The sequence below is a fragment of the Pelophylax lessonae genome (genome assembly GCF_965119305.1).
Source record: "Pelophylax lessonae genome assembly, chromosome: 3".
Classification (NCBI taxonomy): domain Eukaryota; kingdom Metazoa; phylum Chordata; class Amphibia; order Anura; family Ranidae; genus Pelophylax; species Pelophylax lessonae.
The window spans coordinates 185,928,609-185,942,302 of NC_138770.1; the positions used below are offsets into that span (position 1 = coordinate 185,928,609).

At 44.3% G+C, this 13,694-nt stretch overlaps 1 protein-coding gene across 1 annotated transcript in view; it reads left to right on the forward strand.

Moving 5' to 3' along the window:
* RASA2 (RAS p21 protein activator 2) overlaps positions 1 to 13,694 on the forward strand; it is a 451,771-nt gene that overhangs the window by 251,076 nt on the left and 187,001 nt on the right. Inside the window, exon 10 of the mRNA XM_082249978.1 lies at positions 7,051 to 7,207. Within this exon, the coding sequence (XP_082106104.1) occupies positions 7,051 to 7,207 (157 nt within the window). The remainder of the gene's footprint in view (positions 1 to 7,050; positions 7,208 to 13,694) is intronic.

Here is a 13,694-nt window from a genome sequence, read left to right on the forward strand (position 1 = left end):
TCCTTTGCTATCAGCAGGTTCCTGACCTTTCTACAGAAAGGGGTTGACCAACGTTTGGCGTTGGGCACTCTTAAGTGTCAGATCTCAGCCTTGGCTGTGTACTTCCAATGCCCTTTGGCTACGCACTCTTTGATTTGTACGTTTGATTTGTTACCTCCTTGCGGCCTTAATTTGGTTCTATCGGTTCTTCAGAAATCTCCTTTCGAGAACATAAGACACATTTCCTTGCTCGCCTTGTCGCAGAAAGTTGCCTTTTTGGTGGCTATCACCTCTGCGCGCAGGGTTTCTTTCTTCCTAAGGTGGTTTCAGACTTCCATCTGAACGAAGACATAGTGCTTCCGTCACTCTATCCGAAACCATCACATCCTAAGGAAATTGCCTTGCATTGCTTGGATGTGGTTTGGGTGATACCGTATCTGGAGACTACTGAGTCCTTTCGTAAGTCGGACTATGTGAATACGGCTGCACCCCGTAAGGGTCAGGCTGTGTCTGCGGCGACCATCTCTCGATGGATCAGACAGACGGTGGTGAAGGCGTATTCTCTTAAGGGCAAGGTTCCTCCTTTCCCTGTCACGGCTCACTCTACGTGGGTGTTGAGTACCTCTTGGGCTTTCCGCCATCAGGCGTCAGTGATGCAGGTTTGCAAGGCGGCCACTCGGTCGTCTGTACATACGTTCACCAGGTTTTACAGGATGTGTCTTTTGGCCGCAAGGTTTTGCAGGCCGCTATTTAAGGAGCAGTCTACTTTTCCTTCTCTTTGATTTTGCTACAATTGAGCCCCAGTTGTTGCTTGTTGGGCTCCATGTTATATAGTTGGCTATGTTAACCATGGGAATTGCATTCTTTTAAGTTTGTCCTTTCCCCACCCCTCAGTGGTTACTGCTTTTGGACGTCCCATGCGTCATATTCAAAGCAGCAGCTATGTCCCTCGGTGGACGAAAGAGAAAATGGGATTTTTTCTCTCCTCACCTTTCCAGGACAGCCCAACAATGAGAGATGACAGGCTCCTCCCTACCGGAAACACAATCAATTAAGAACAGTTAAAAGGCCCCACCTTTCCCTCTGGTCCCAGTTTAGATTGTGTTTCTTCCTACCAAGAAATGCAGATTAAGATCTCACCTGCAGACTCCTAGATTCGAAAGGTACCCTGTGAGCCAGGTTCGGCAAAAAGCCACAGGTTCCCATTCAGAACTCTCTGGAGAGTAGGGGGGGACCTTATGAGCGGAGCAGTCCCTGCACTCCCATCCGCGGGAACTCACAGGTCGCCCACAGAGCAAGCCCTCGGTCACTTCTGATGTGTTTCCAGGTCTTGTTTCCGGCGCTAGCAGCTCTCCTCCGTAAAAAGATTTGAATTTCCCACCGCAGAAACTGAGAGGACTGGCGTTCCAAACCTCACTTTCAAACCGGAACTTCCGGCGCAGACGTCAGACGAGCGCGACATGAAGGGAAGCAAAAGAAGCATGGAGGAGACGCCGGAACCGCTAGGCAGCGGAAAAGCAGAGTCCAAAGTTAGTGCAGCTCAGATTCCTGCTTCGGAAATGAAGTCCTCCACGACTCAACCTCCGGGGAAGGAGGAGGAGAGACAGTCCCAGGTGTCGGCAGTAAAGAACCAGGTCGGACAGGGTAAGTGATAACTTGTATCCTACTGACCTATGCAAAAGCCTGCTAGTAACCGACATAACATGTGTCTGGGACTTTTTCATTTCCCTAACCACTAGTAGATTGTATTGCCTTCTTTCTATGGTCCCTATGTTTGATGTTGTTTACTGGAAGGGTGATACTTATACTGTCTTTTGTGTCCTGTCTTCCAGAGTCCCAGAGCGGTTCACGAGGCTACATAGGTATTGCAAGGGCCTGCTGTATATAAGAGATGTGGTTATTGTTCAGATAAGTTACCCAGTTCCCACACTAGACCGTTCTGCTATAAGTGTATTCATAAATTGTCAGGAAGGGAGACTTCAGACTTTGTGAAAGATTTTTTTTAACAATATGCAAGAACAAATGCTTTCTACTATGTTAGCAGTTCGGTCTAACTTAGGTTTAACTGCCAGAGGGGAACAGGTAGACCCTTCCTTAATGGCAGGGACTTCATCTCAAGAAAACCCTCTGAGTATAGCAGGGCCTGCAGCCACTACAACAGCTACTCAAAGTCTTCCATCAGCACAGGTCACAGAAGAAGATAGAATATTGCCAGAAGATAACCGCTCAAATTCCCCATCCTGTTCAGAGGCTGAGGGAAATAGGGACTCCGATACCTCTGAGGAGGTAGAGTCAGCAAAGAACCTGTTTGGATTAGATAGTATGCAGAGTCTTCTTCAAGCTATATATGCTTCAGAAGAGATTCCTGATTTACCTAAGGAAGTCTCGGCACAAGACAAACTCTACAAAGGGATAGGAAGAAACCCTTCTAGAGTTTTTCACATTCATCATTCTCTGAAGAATCTAATCCTTCATCAATGGCAAGTGCCTGAAAACAGGTTAAGCAAAGGGAACTCTTGGAAAAGGAGATTTCCCTTTTAAAGAGGAGGATGCAAACAAATTCCTTAAAAGCCCAAAAATAGATGCCCCCCTAGCGCAGGTCTCCAGAAAATCAGATCTCTCCTTTTTAGATGCTCGTAGTATCAAGGATACTATGAATCGGAAAGCAGAGACATTGCTGGGAAAAGCTTGGGATTCCAATGCAAAAGCAATGGGTTCAGCCCCAGCCGCTTCTTGTGTTGCAAGAAATGCTTCCTCCTGGGTTGAAGAACTAAGTAAAAACTTTTTTCAGTTAAAAACTCAGGATATCCAAGATTCCCTGTCAATAATTGCCAAGGCAGTAGCATATCTGGCAGACGCTGCGCTAGAGTCAGTGGAGGCCACTGTTAAAACAGGGGCACTCATGAACTCGGCCAGAAAAGCCATTTGGCTTAAGGAATGGGAAGGAGACGTCACGTCCAAGACCAAGCTCTGTGGTCCCCCATTTGAGGGGTCTTTCTTGTTTGGTTCAGGACTTGACTAAGTCCTTTCGAGATCCCCAGAAAAAGGGGTTACATTTCCCACAAAAACAAAACAACTAATAAAAAGTTTTTTTCGTGGCCCTAGGGATAATAAGCAGCAAAATAGAGGGAAGCTACAAAAAATTGGAGCTTCAAGAGGGATAAGCCAAGAAACAATTCTCCTTCTTCCTCCACCCCAGCTGCAAGGGACAAAAAATGACTTCATTGTCAAAGTAGGGGACAGACTGGATCTTTTTTTCCCAAGGGAAGAAATGACAGTCTTTCTTTTCTCCCTCAGCGTCCTAAAAATAGACTACAGTCCAAAAACTGCACTTATATTCCCTCCGAAAGTAACCCCTACACATGCCCCCAAAAGAATTGCAAGGGGACAGCTCAGGATTTTTCCAGGGATTCAAGAACTAGGAAGGTTACCAGTAACTTTTCCAATACCAAAAGGCCGGTGTATCCAGAGGTCTTGTTCCCATATCTCAGTGGCACCAAGACCTTCAGGAAAACATTACCGGATCATAATTCAAAGGAATCCAGGAAGCATCCCAGCCACTTCATGGGCTCAACCCCTTGCAAAAGAACGAATGTTCTTCCAGATATACTTTTGGGTAGAAGGAATAAATTCCTTGGGCAGGATACTCGCCCTCCTTTCACAGGACCAGAACTCTCTGAAGTGGTGGCCCAACCAAGACCATCTACAAAATAAATTGGTTGGGCTGAAAGTTCTAAACAAGCAGTGGCAACGCAAACCAGCCAGTGCCTTCCCTCCTCTGATGCCAATCCCCGGAATATTCCAGAAACTGGGCAGGTATCAGGGATGGAGATTAATCCTGTCCGCTCCCCGATCTCCCAAAAGAGCAGGGTTCCTATCCCTAAAAGTAATGTCCACGGCTTGCCAGTGGCATCTCCCAGTTTCCTCTGACCTTATGTCCCAGGGACTAGTACAACATCAGGATCCAGGATTCTTTCAATTGACTGCCTGGTTACTGAAAGACAAATGCTTAACCACTTTACCACCGGAGGATTTTGCTGTCTTCCGTCCAGGCCACTTTTTGCGATTCGGCACTGTGCGACTTCAACTGACAATTGCGCGGTCGTGCGACGCTGTACCCAAACGAAATTTACGTCCTTTTTTTTTCCCACAAACAGAGCTTTCTTTTGGTGGTATTTGATCCCCTGTGCGATTTTTACTTTTTGCGCTATAAACAAAAAAAGAGCGTTTATTTTGAAAAAATAACAATATTTTTAACATTTTTTTATATGAAATTCCCCCCAAAAAAGATGTAAAAACCAATTTTTTAAAAAAAATTTTGGCCAATTTGTTTTCTGCTACCTATGTTTGGTAAAAAAAATCGCAATAAGCGTATTTTGATTGGTTGCGCAAAAGTTATTTACTAACAAAGGGAAAGATTTCTGTCATTTTTGGTGTTTTTTTTTTTAACGCGTAATGGCGGCGATCTGTGATTTTTTTTTTGTGGGACTGCGACATTGCGGCGGACAGATCGGACCCTTGACTGACATTTTTGACACTTTTGGGGGTACCAGTGACATTACTGCAGTAATCAGTGCTATATATATGCACTGTTACTGTAAAAATGACACTGGCAGGGAAGGGGTTAATTTTATTGGAGAGGGAGGGGTTAATGTATGCCTGGTGATTACTGACGTGGGGGGGGGGGAGGTGACTGAGTGAGTCATGGACAGATCGGATGTCCAGCTATGCTGAACAGTCCGATCTGTCACTCCCTGTCACTATGGAGATCCGCCCGCTGTGTTTACACACAGCGGGCGGATCTCCAGACTCGATCCCCGACGATCGGGTAAGAGCAGCGGCGATCGCCGCTGCTCCTCCCCTGGCCCGACTCCCGCTGTGAATGAAAACAGCGGGAGCGAGCCTCTGGCGGCGCGCAAGCGCCGCCCAGAAGGGGGAGTGTCTGACGACGTAGTACTACGTCGTCAGACGATAACGAGCCACTCTGCCGCAGTAATATTACTGTGAGCAGTTGTAAAGTGGTTAAAGCAAAGGGATGCTCAGAGTGATAGATACACTTACTGAGTAGAAAACCAGTCACCAGGAAAATTTACATTAAAATATGGAAAAGATTCTGTACCTTGCAGAAGCAAAAGAATTTCACTTCTACCTCAACTCCAATTATTTTGGAATTTTTGAAAGATGGAGTAGACAAAGGTTAAGACTCTTGGAGTACAGATTGCAGCTCTTTCAGATTTTCAATACACCAGTTTGGCAAAAGAACCACTGGCTAAGAGATTTTTGTTAGCCAGGAGTAGGGCTACTCCTATTACAAAAAACAGGTTCCCTCCTTGGAACCTAAATAAGGTCTTAGAGGTGTTATCTAAAGACCCCTTTGAACCTATAAAAGAAATTTCTCTAAAATTTCTATCTTTAAAAATAACTTTTTTGTTAGCCATCACCACAGCCAGAAGAATAGGTGATTTACAGGCTCTGTCTATTAAAGAGCCTTTTATGTTGGTCTTCCCAGATAGGATAGTCCTAAAACCAGACCCTTTATATCTACCTAAGGTAGCATCCTCTTTTCATAGAACTCAGGAGATAAACCTACCTTCCTTTTGTGACAGACCAAAAAATGACAGGGAAAAGGAATTCCATTGTATTGATGTGAGAAGAGCTCTTGTCACTTATTTAGAAAGAACAAAAACCTTCAGGAGATCAAACCATCTTAGTCCTTCATTCTGGGCCTAGGAAGGGTTTGCAGGCTTCAAAGCCTTCATTAGCAAGGCGGATTAGGCAAGCAATTACCACTTCTTATGAATTATCAGGTCTTCCTGCTCCAACCAAGGTTAAAGCGCACTCAACAAGACCTGGCCTTTGGCCGAAAAGTCTTGCAGGCAGTGGTCCCACCCTAAGGTAGGCAAGGGATCTCTATTATCCTCTCATTGTTGGGCCGTCCTGTAAAGGTGAGGAGAGAAAACTTACCGTTAGTTCACTGGTAACGGTCTTTTCTTCCGAGCCTTTCCAGGACCGCCCGCCTACCCACCCACCCTAGTTAAAAGGGTGTATGATGTTATGCATAAGTGTAGGTGATAAGTACCTATAATATTGTTAGAACATTTCCCTCATAAAATTGGTTGTGAAAGTTACTCTATTACAACTGGGGCCAGAGGGAAAGGTGGGGCCTTTTAACTGTTCTTAATTGATTGATTGTGTTTCCGGTAGGGAGGAGCCTGTCATCTCTCATTGTTGGGCCGTCCTGGAAAGGCTCGGAAGAAAAGACCGTTACCAGTGAACGAAGTTTTACTTACCGTTAAATCCATTTCTCTGAGTCCACCAATGGACCTAGCTCCCACCCCTCTTTTCTCTCAAGAGTTGGGTTTTGGTTATTATTCACTGCTTGCAACTAAACTGAAGATGCAACGGTGAGGCCAGGGGTAATAACCCAGGGACCCTGCCCCCCTGGGCGTGTCAAAGCCTTTGGCTCTACCTGGTCACTCCAAGTGGGAGGGGCTTATTAACCATGCGTCTATGATTTAAAGCAGCAGCTACGTCCGTCCGTTTTTCATTCATAAAATTAGATTACCTAGCTGCCTTGCTGACCCTGTCACTTTATTACAGTGGTCCCCAAACTGTGGCAATCAACAATGGGGTCACTATTTACCCCCACTGCTCACCGATCCTATGGCATTTTTCACTTCCACTGACCACCAAGCCTTCAGCATTGTTTGTGCTTACTGGCCACTGAGGCATTCTTTGTTCCCACTGTGTACTCTAAAGTGTGATGGTTTTAATTATTTTTACTTGGGGCCAGTGTCAGTATATTCTATATAACATAAGATCTTGCTCTGCTTCCTCTACTGGGATAGAGCAGGTGCACAGCAGGCAAAATTGGTGACATGTCTGGTAAAATAAGGCCATTAAAGGCAGGATAAATATTTCTGAGACTTCAAGCAGACAGTAATCTCTTCAAAAAATTAACTCCTCAGCAATTTCAGCAAAAGTATTACTATACCTTAATCCTCTTGTAATTTTGTAATTGTTACCATGCAGATGTTAGACATGACACTCTTTGATTATTTTTGTGTTCAGGTATCTTCTCCAGCCAAAAGACAATGGAAGTAAATCCTCAAAGTATGATGATCTGGGCTCTCTGAGGCTGAGTATCTCCTATACAGAAGACTATGTGCTGTCTTCAGAATTCTATTCACCTCTAAGAAGTCTGCTGGTGAAATCACCAGATGTTCAGGTACTTAATAACATGAGTCCTCAGGACCTTGGATATTATATATGTGCAAGCTTTTACACCAAAATAAAATGCCAAAGTTATCCCCTGAAGCTCAAACGGTACAGAGCTCCGGCAGTTGTAAGAGTTTTTAAAATAAATCTTCCTAATTGTTCAATAAAAGAGATAACAAGCTTATAGTTCAACGCTTGCTTCATATTACCTATATACCACTTTTAGTAAAAACCCATATGTGCTAATTTGTACCACTACCTTGTATCAGTTTATTAAAATAGACCTCGTATTAAGTAAGTATATGGCCTGTCTGCTGACTGTAAGAAGGATAAGAAAACTGGTTCAATATAGTTCATGGTCTCCTAGCTGTAATCACTACTGTTAATAGATAGATCTATGGCTGGACTGATTTAGGATCTCAACAATGCTAACATATTGACGTGTCCCTTGAAATGCATCCGCAAACACTACAGAACCAGTGACATCACTCAAGCATGCTCAGTAAAGACCAGTGAATGCCGCACCATTGGGGGTCTTTTTTCGAGCCAGAACAGGCGTAATACCGTCTCTCTCAACTTTTCCGCCAGAGCTCCTAATCTATGCAGCTAGGAAAATATCAGCTACAGGAGGCAACTTTATTGTCCTGACACATCAGATAAAATAGTGCTGGAGGAGGAGAGTTTAGCACACAGCTTTTCTATTCAGAACACAGCTCTGCATCGTTCCTTCGTTCCTGTGCAGTGTGAAAGAGGCTGTGTCCCTTTCCTCCAATCAGCTCTCACACACTGTACAAAGGCTCTAACTGCATTTAGAAGGATTTGTTTAATCTTTGTGTATCATCTGAAGCTGTTAAGGTTACTGGGTATATGAGCGGGTTTACAACCACTATTAGGTATTCCATGGCAAGACGCGATATATATGAACATTGTTTAACCGCTTGCCGCCCGCCCGCCGTCATATGACGGCGGAGCGGTGCGACCATTATCCTGGGCCGCCGTCATATGACGGCGGCACTTTAAGCAGGGCAGGCGCGCGATCGCGTGCCCGCCGCCCTGCACTGCCGGTGTCGGGGTGTCCCTGGGACACCCCCCGTCACCGGCAGGGGGGAAACAGCCAATGGGCGTGGCTGTTTCCCACGTGATCGGCTGTGTTCCAATGACACAGCCGATCACATTGAAGGCGCCCACAAGATGACCGCGCATGCGCGATCGGGAGCGCGCAGCGCGGTCATGTCGGTGGCACTGTGTTCCGGAGGAACACAGCTGTCACCGGCGGTAGTAAACAGTCACTGACAGTGACTGTTTACTAAGTGATCGGCTGTGAATCCATTCACAGCCGATCACAAAATGTAAACACAGAGCAGTAACTGACTGTTACTAGCTCTTCTCTCCTCATACAGTTTCCAGTATGAGGAGAGCAGAGCTAGAAATAGTCAGTTACTGCTCTGTACACATGTAAAATGTAAAATCACACTGATAAACTTGTCCCCACACAGTCCTCAGCCCCCCCCCCCCAATGTCACCTGTCACCCAACAGTCACCTCATCAGTGCCCAGAAATTGACACCCATAACGTTCACATGTGAGCGCAGCGATCGCAGGCAGAATCACCGCGATTCTGCCCGCGATCCGGAAATCATTGCAAATCGCGGGACACCTGTGCGTTGCCCGTGATTTGCAATAGCACCCCAAATGCTGTGCGATGATGCCGCCATTTCCGCCTGCCGAATCGAGGTAACATCGCGCAAACAACGCATGACGCTTAAAACAGGTACAAGAGTTTCTTTGGGGCGTCATGCGTTGTTTGCGTGATGTTACCGCGATTCGGCAGGCGGAAATCGCAGCAACATCGCACAGCGTTTGGGGTGCTATTGCAAATCACGGGCAACGCACAGGCGCCCCGCGATTTGCAATGATTTCTGGATCGCGGGCAGAATCGCAGTGATTCTGCCCGTGATCGCTACGCTCACATGTGAACGTAGCCTAAAGTTCACCGGTCACCAGAGACTGCCATCAGTACCGCCGTGCACCATCGCCCGTCACCTGTCACCCATCAGTGACCATCGCCCGTCACCTGTCACCCCATCAATCACCGTCACCTGTCACCCCATCAGTCATCGTCATCTGTCACCCTATCAATCATCACTTGACACCCCATCAGTGATCGTCACTTGTCACCCCATCAATCATCGTCACATGTCACCCCGTCAGTGATTGTCATCTGTCACCCCATCAATCATCGTCACTTGTCACCTCATCAATCATCGTCACCTGTCACATCAATCATCACCTGTCACCCCATCAGTCATCGTCACCTGTCACCCCATCAGTCATCGTCACCTGTCACCCCATCAGTCATCGTCACCTGTCACCCCATCAGTCATTGTCACCTGTCACCCCATCAGTCATTGTCACCTGTCACCCCATCAGTCATCGTCACCTGTCACCCCATCAGTCATCGTCACCTGTTTGCCATATACATGCAATCACTTACTAACCGCCTAACGACTATATGCGTCGGCCATTAAAAGCTAAATATTGGGGTTATGGCAGCAGATAGCCCCCATAACCCTGGTATTTTTTGAAACGGCGGGCGGTCGGCTTTCAGATAAGGGTGGTCCCAGTGGCGGATTCGCCGCGGAATTACCCTTACGGTGCAGGGGAAGAGGTGCCCCCCCCCCTCCTGCCGCGTCCCAGACGTTTTCCCAGCTTACCGGACCCGCCGGCAGCGGGGAAAACTATCCGGTCCCGGATCCTCAGAGACAGGAAGTCGAGTGAGGGCAAGGTGGCCCTCACTCGACTCTATGGTCTTGGAGGACCGGAGCTACGTCAAAAGACGTTGCCTAGCAACCGGTTTAAAGGGCCGCTTTTTTTTTTTTTTTCCTCTTTCAACAATTTTTTTTTTTTCTCTTTTTTAGTGTAGTTGTGAGGTGTGAGGTCTTTTTGACCCCAGATCTCACAATAAAGAGGACCTGTCATGCCTATTTCTATTACAAGGGATGTTTACATTCCTTGTAATAGGAATAAAAATGATCAAAACATTTTTTTTTTTTTAAACTGTGTAAAAATAAAAAAATAATAAATAAAATAAATAGAAAAAAAAAAAAAAATTAAAGCGCCCTGTCCCCGTTAGCTCGCGCGCAGAAGCAAACGCATATGCAAGTCCCGCCCACATATGTAAACGGTGTTCAAACCATACATGTGAGGTATTGCCGCGATCGTTAGAGCGAGAGCAATAATTTGAGCCCTAGACCTTCTCTGTAACTCTAAGCTAGTAACCTGCAGACATTTTTAAAATGTTGCCTATGGGGATTTTTAAGTACCAATGTTTGGCGCCATTCTGTGAGCATGTGCAATTTTGAAGCATGACATGTTGGGTATCTAATTACTCGGCGTAACATTATCTTTCACATTATGGAAAAAAATTGGGCTAAATTTACTGTTTTCTTATTTTTTAGTTAAAAAAAGTGAATTTTTTTTTAAAAAATCGCATTTGGAAGACTGCTGCGCAAATATGGTGTGATAAAAAATATTGCAACGATCTCCATTTTATTCTCTAGGGTCTCTGCTAAAAAAAAAAATATATAATGTTTGGGGGTTCCAAGTAGTTTTCTAGCAAAAAAAAATGATTTTAGCTTGTAAACACCAAGTGTCAAAAATAGGCCCAGTCTTAAAGTGGATAAATGGACAACTTTGTGTAAAGCGCTACTTGGATGTTAGGCCTATGTATGTGGCCAGGCTGTGAAAAAGTGTTACACATGTGGTATCGCCATACTCAGGAGGAATAGCAGAATGTATTTTGGGGTGCAATTTTTGCTATGTACATGCTATGTGTTAGAAATATTGCATAAATGGACAGCTTTGTGTAAAAAAAATGTGTTTTCATTTTCTTTCCACATTTTCCAAAAACTTGTGGAAAAAAATGACATATTCAAAAGACTCATTATGCCTCAAAAATTATACGTTGGGCTGTTTGCTTTCCAAAATGGGGTCATTTTATGGGGGTTTCCATTGTCCTGGTGCTCCAGGGCCTTCAAAAGTGTGATAGGTTGTCAGGAAATTATATGTGTAATTTGTGCTCCTAGAATGCCGGACGCTGCTACTTGGATGTTAGGCCTCTGTATGTGGCCAGGCTGTGAAAAAGTCTCACACATGTGGTATCGCCATACTCAGGAGGAGTAGTAGAATGTGTTTTGGGGTATAGTTGCAAGTATACATGTGCTGTGTGAGAGAAATAACCTGTTAATACGGCAATTTGTAAAAAATAAAAAGAAAAAAAAAAAAATCTTCATTTTGCAAAGCATTGTGGGAAAAAATTACAACTTCAAAAAACTCACCATGCCCCTTATTAAATACCTTGGAATGTCTACTTTCCAAAAAGGGGTCATTTGGGGAGTATTTGTACTTTCCTGACTTTTTAGTGTCTCAAGAATTGAGATAGGCCTTCAGTACATCAGGTGTGATCAAGTGTGATCAATTTTCAATGATTCACACCATAGCTTGTGGACTCTATAACTTTCACAAAGACCAAATAATATACACTTACTTGGGTTATTTTTACAAAAGATAAGTAGCAGTATAAATTTTGGCCAAAATTTGTGAAGAAAAATGACTAATTTGCAAAATTTTATGACAGAAACAAAGAAAAATGCGTTTTTTCACGATATTTTCAGTCTTTTTTTATTTATAGCACAAAAAATAAAAAACCCAGTATTGATCAAATACCATCAAAAGAAAGCTCTATTTGTGTGAAAAAAAGGACACAATTTTTGTATGGGTACAGTGTTGCATGACTGAGTAATTCTCAGTCAAATTGTGAGAGTGCTGAAAGCTGAAAATCGGTCTGGGCAGGAAGGGGGTGAAAGTGCACTGTAGGCAAGTGGTTAAACATAACGTCTGGCATATATGCTACTTTTTTTGAGATGACATATATACAGTGGCGGCTGGTGCTCAAAATTTTGGGGGGGGGGGGCGCAAAAAGAAAAATGTAATAGGTATTGCTTCGCGTCAAAAAACGCAGTAAAAAATTGCGTGACTTTGAAGTCATGGTATAGGCATGGCACAGGTGATGGTATAGGCATGGCATAGGTGATGGTACAGGAGATGGTATAGGCATGGCACAGATATGGTATAGGCATGTCACAGACCAGCGTGTGTGCCCCCTTTAATGCAGAGATCAGCGTGCGTGCCCCCTTCAATGCCATGAATATTGTGCTGTGCCCCCTTCAATGCAATAAACACTGTGCTGTGTCCCCTTCAATGCAATAAACACTGTGCTGTGCCCCCCTTCAATGCAATAAACACTGTGCTGTGCCCCCTTCAATGCAATAAACACTGTGCCCCCTTCAATGCAATGAACACTGTGCTGTGCCCCCACAATGCAGAGTTCAGCGTGCATGCCCCCTTCAATGCAACTGTGCTGTGCCCCCTTCAATGCAATGAACAATGTGCTGTGCCCCCTTCAATGCAATAAACACTGTGCTGTGACCCCTTCAATGCATTAAACACTGTTCTGTGCCCACAGCATTGTACCCCAATGATTGCAGAGTGCCCACAGCATTGTACCCCAATGATTGCAGAGTGCCCACAGCATTGTACCCCAATGATTGCAGAGTGCCCACAGCATTGTACCCCTATGCACGGGCCGCCACTGCATATATATATATATATATATATATATATATATATATATATATATATATATATATATATATATATATATATATATATATATATATATATAAAGCCTGTGATCTTGATAACACTTAACTGTGGCAAAAATAAACTACAACTAGACAAGAGTGCGCTTCCCTACGCACCAAAAGGCCACTTAACTAAAACCTAACTTTTATTGTAAATCATAAAAGGTATGTAATTGATCATAACAGGTATACTTTTAGGAAAAGGTCAAATGCCATTATATACAAATTAACATTCTAGCTCTGTGGTAATATTAACCTCTGCCAAGTTTAAATGGTGAAAATGATCTTGATATATACAAATAGACAATATGCGGGTTATAATCTCCTTCTACAGTCAATAAAAGGGCTCCAGGCTGTTTAGAGGATATATAAACTCAAGATCTACCCACCAACATCAACTGGTATAAAGAGATGGGGGTATATCTGTCTCTCCTCCCATCTATTGGCCACATATAAAAATTAGATGAACAAAAAAAGAGAAAGCATACTAATAAATACTTTCTTACTGAAGATAGACTATCTGTCTTCCACCCTATGAAATTATCTCTCAGATATGTAATACGGGTACACTCATCCATGTGAATACAATTAACCACTGATGGACTAGCCCCATATGTCCCCATATGCACAAAAAACGTCTCTCTTAACCTTCCTAGCGGTATTCCTGAGTGTGGCTCGGGGTTAAATTTCAGTGCCAATAGCGGTAACCCTGAGCCACACTCGGGGTACCGCTAGGAAGATCTCTGGATCCTGGTAGAGGGGTTACTTACCTTGTCACCGGGATCCAGCGATGTAT